The following is a 4,622-nucleotide window of genomic DNA, read 5'->3' on the forward strand; positions in this document are numbered from 1 at the left end:
CTATACAGCTAATGTAACGTTATCATGCATCAATCGTACACCCCTGGGAAATATGAATAAAACGTTATTGCAACTTCTTGCCAGAGAGCCAATTGTAACTTAACTGGATAACGATGAAAAATCAAGATACGTATTATGAACAGCATCATGAGAAATTGGTGGCTACTCAATGAAAAATGTTTATGTAAAACAACATTTGTTGGGTATGACCTCTTTGGTGGTCGCGATTATCAAAACGTCACTTTAATGTAATACGTAGATGTACTGATTCTAACATAAGTTTGTTTTTGATCTTCTAGATCTGTAATAATAGCGAAATCGGAGATCAGGTTAACATGATAGACAAATGTACTGGGCTAGTGTGGTGACTCTGGGAAGAATGTAAAAATGGACCCCTTCAACAGACTTGTGCATTTTCCACAAGGCAACTTTAATGTGTGCTCCATGGATATAACAGACTACACCATACAGTGCAGTATGGGCAAATTAACAAAATATACAGCTAACCCTCTTTGGCTGCTGAGAATATTTTCTTGTTGTATATGTCAAATATTTTGTGTACCAAAGAGTAACGTTACACATAGTTCAGCAGGTCTGGATGCGTAGTAAACAATACAAGCAACTCTATATACGGGCCCTTCAAATGTAGAGGGAATATCAAATGGATGGCAAATGGCAATCTATAAGCAGCACACCTCAATTGAAGCAGTTTTTGTTTTCTTACCTTTGATACATAAAAAACACAACTTGGAAATTCACAGGACACACATTTCACGTGGTGTAACACTGTTGCAACTGGCTTGCTAACAACCACTGGTGCAATAAGGTCTATTGCAATTCTGACACTGGCGCAAGATGCACTGATCTCATTGAAGGCCGAGATCAAAACATTTCCTACTCAGTAAGTAGTTTTGTACAAGTTTGCTTCATATGTAATGTGTACATTGAAACTGAATTTCACTACACTTTGTAAACATCTACAACAGCCAATAGTTTGAAGGTTTGAATACCTTTATGCAAAATGTCTTTCCCCTTAGCTTGTTTTCCTACTTTCCCTAAGACCTATAGCAACAAGGTCTAATTTTTTTCCAAGCCTTGCTACAGAGATACATGTAATGCCTTGCTATTTCATTAACTATTTTCAAGCTGGTCACTGGAAAGGCACCTGATAGCTACATTGTTTTACTACTTCGGTGGTTTCAAATAGACAAATTTAACATAACCTAACAAACTTATTAAGTTTATCCACAATGTCAAGGCGATAAAGACTAATAACAGATTATCAGAGCTTGAATTCCAGCTTTAATATCAGCTGCTGAAGGTGTACTATTCTTACCAATACTGACATACAATACTAGTCTTACAACAATAAATATCAATCTTTCTTGCTCACATGGCATCTGAGTGTCTGCCTTCTCCAGACATTTTCATTGCTTTTCTTTATTTTACTTTTTAACTTTCCATGAAGTACAGTACAGTTGTATGAGCATACTCACACTTTATCAATAACATGTTCAGAGTTTGATCATTTTCAGAGGTACAACAATACACAGGCTAACTTGAAGTAGATGCATTGCAAAAGTCAAAGTTGGAATCACATCAGTTGGAGAAGATAACGTGTTCAGTTGAGTGCTGAATTTACCACAGGAATAAGCTTTTAGTCAGACGTGGCATTTCTTGTACAGAATGCAAATCCCAACCCAGCAGGAAATGTTTGTAAGATGCAGTAAGTCAATTGTGCACCACCTTGGCTTAAATCACAATTTTAAACTGTTGCACACGATCTCCAGCCACAGACAGCCATTGGTACTACTGTGCTTAATATGGACCAAAATATTGTTCAAGCAGCACCACTTATCTGTGTAGGAATCTTTGCAAAACTTTACACAAAGGTACATTGCTAAGTACTGCCTTGAAGGATACCATACCCTGAAATTACAATTCAAATTAAGATGAAGACAGTATATGAAGGAACCACGATATTTGCTATAGCAAAGGAACATGAAGATACAGAGCCAAGGATTTTAGTCAGTGGAGAGCATGACTGATTTTGCTGCTGCTCTCCTCCCATTACATCTGGTACATGTAGCCTGCCCCCCTCCCACTCCCTTCACTACCATTCAGCATCTCCTGTAGCCTTCTGGAACACGTAGTCTTTCCCACCAAGGTTCATAATGCCATCCTTCAGGTGAAACTTCCACTTGTTCTTGCTCCGGTTGATCTTTGAAGAAGATGATGACAAAAACAATCAATGATCTATGTCTGTACTTTTAAAACCTAACAGTACTTTCTTGCAGATATCAAAAGTATTTCCCTATTCTGAAAAAATGCAAGAAATACATTAACATATTGCAGTTTAGTGATTAGTATTTTTTATGTCTCCAATCTACAGAAATGGCTGTTGAAAAGCTTACAACTTACAAGGATGACATTGTCTGTTAAGGAATCAAAACCTGTAAACATCTATCCCTTAATAATGTTTCAATTCAAGTGTCTATTTGACAGTCTATAAGAAGATAAGGAAATGAGAATGACAAGGTCACTCACTCTTTCATACTGACACACGACCACATTGTCAATGTCAAATAGGTCAGTGGGGTCATCGTCGCTCACATCATCTTCTGAGTTCAGGGGCTCCTGGAGATGGGCAGGGAAAAACTTAGTAAGTACGAAATTACTTCAACAGTCTGTATACTTCTAACTCAGAATCTGTCTATTAATACCTAATGTTGGTACATTTCTCACTTCTATTCTCCACACTTTTTTTTCTCCAATATAGCCATTTCAGCCAAAAATGTTATCTGGGAAAACAACAGGTCAATATGTGCTACTGGATGACATTGAAGATGTGGCTATATTGCACCTGCAAAGTCAGAAGTGCCCACTACTGACAACATTTAATCCTGCAGTTTCCAATGATGGCCTGGCACAGTGGAAAAGAGACATCTGCTGACAAAGCTAAGAACTTCAAGTGAAAGAGTGCCTTTTCACTGTATCAGATGCAATACTGCTTAAGCCTCAACTGCAGTTTTAAGTAACAGACCCACCTCCTCCTCTCCTTCAGCATCATCATTCTCATCATCTTTATCCTCCTCATCCTCTTTATCATCATCATCGTCATCATCATCTTCGTCTGAAGTGTCATTGGCTCCGTCCACCTGTATGATGGGGTGGGCAGTGGTGGTGGCCTAGTGGGGGGAATCACAGTACAATACATGAGTCAACCAGACATAGACCAATCCATCCAAGTACAAATACACAAACTTGTCACAAAGGAGGCTAAGCAGGTAATTTCAAGGACAAACAATGAAGCCTTGAATTTCAGGTTATCTATCTACTACAAAGACATAATAAGCGGATGACTAACATACCAGAGACTGGACCTGAACAATGGACGGCATCTGCCCTGCCTGCCCCTGTGCCTGCTGTCCCTGCTGCTGTACTGGCTGTGTCTGGCTACCTGATGGCTGCTGTACAATAGTCTGGGAAAATACATCAATAATAATGTCATAAGATTAAAAATAATATGTCAATGACAAAAAAATTACTACATAAACTTTTACAAACAGTAGGTATATTTTCTTGCCAGGTATTGGTAGTGCATTACCTGAATGTGAATGACATTATTATCAACACAACATAATCACCAATCACCAAGGTAGTGAGCTTTTGCTGGTCTGGTATGACAAGTTCCATGAATATAGAATAGCAAACGTGAAAAAATCTCTATCTCCAGACATGCGCAAGTGTCTCTCTCCTGTTTATGTGAGGAGTAGTGCACCTGTGTAGGATGTCTTTATCTTACCTGTGGCTGCTGGATCTGTATTGTCTGTCCCCCTGGCTGCTGTATGTAAACCTGACCTGGCTGGTACCCTGGGAACGACATGGTCGTCTGACCTGAACAACATGTAAAACATCATCTCAGAGAAGCAAAATGAAACATACCTTGAAATATGGCTCATTAGAAATGGTAGCTTACTGAACATACAGGTATTTGAACCAAAAAACATATGTTAAGTATTTTCTGGACATCTGACAATTCTAACAGTAAGCTATTCTACTGGACCAAGATAGTATAATGCTTGGCAGCTACTTTGTTGGTTTGCTATCAATTGGTACCACACCTTGAGGTAGTGTGAGCCCTGGAGCGACAGTTCTCATGACTTGACCTTGCTGGTACACAACTTGACCTTGGGGCAAAGCAACAGTTGCAGAACCTGATGAAGCTGCAGATGTCTGAAATGGGAAACAATGTTTGACAGGAGTGCCCTAGTTTGCTATAAGAAAGCAAATAAAAGTTTCCTTCTTCCAAAATTGCGTTCAAGGTTTGACACAGAAAATAAACAGATCTAACATGTAACGTTACATAGCAGTAAACAGCTGATTCAGACATATTATCTCTGATATATCTGCCGGTATGTCAATATATCTAATGACCATAGAAAAGAGGTCTTAAAGTTGAAAACAAATTGTTGACAAATGCAGATGGTTTCTGCATTGCTTGCATACATCTGAGTAGGTGACTTGGCATTTTATCTTACATCCTGCTATCAGCAGTGCTATGAAAGGTGCATTTGACTCACCAAGTCAACCCCATTTCCTAGCTGGGCTGCATAGGCAAG

General features: G+C 38.9%; 1 protein-coding gene across 1 annotated transcript in view; it reads right to left on the bottom strand.

Moving 5' to 3' along the window:
* Positions 1-396: 396 nt before the first annotated feature.
* The window catches only part of LOC118409530 (mucin-17-like), a 26,609-nt gene continuing 22,383 nt past the window's right edge, over positions 397-4,622 (bottom strand). Inside the window, exons 10-16 of the mRNA XM_035810657.1 lie at positions 4,584-4,622; positions 4,125-4,236; positions 3,806-3,897; positions 3,372-3,482; positions 3,048-3,188; positions 2,548-2,637; positions 397-2,221 (exon numbers count right to left, since the gene is read on the bottom strand). Coding sequence (XP_035666550.1) covers positions 2,114-2,221; positions 2,548-2,637; positions 3,048-3,188; positions 3,372-3,482; positions 3,806-3,897; positions 4,125-4,236; positions 4,584-4,622 — 693 coding nt within the window. The 3' untranslated portion in view covers positions 397-2,113. The remainder of the gene's footprint in view (positions 2,222-2,547; positions 2,638-3,047; positions 3,189-3,371; positions 3,483-3,805; positions 3,898-4,124; positions 4,237-4,583) is intronic.

The sequence above is a fragment of the Branchiostoma floridae genome, chromosome 1 (genome assembly GCF_000003815.2).
Source record: "Branchiostoma floridae strain S238N-H82 chromosome 1, Bfl_VNyyK, whole genome shotgun sequence".
In the NCBI taxonomy this organism is placed as follows: domain Eukaryota; kingdom Metazoa; phylum Chordata; class Leptocardii; order Amphioxiformes; family Branchiostomatidae; genus Branchiostoma; species Branchiostoma floridae.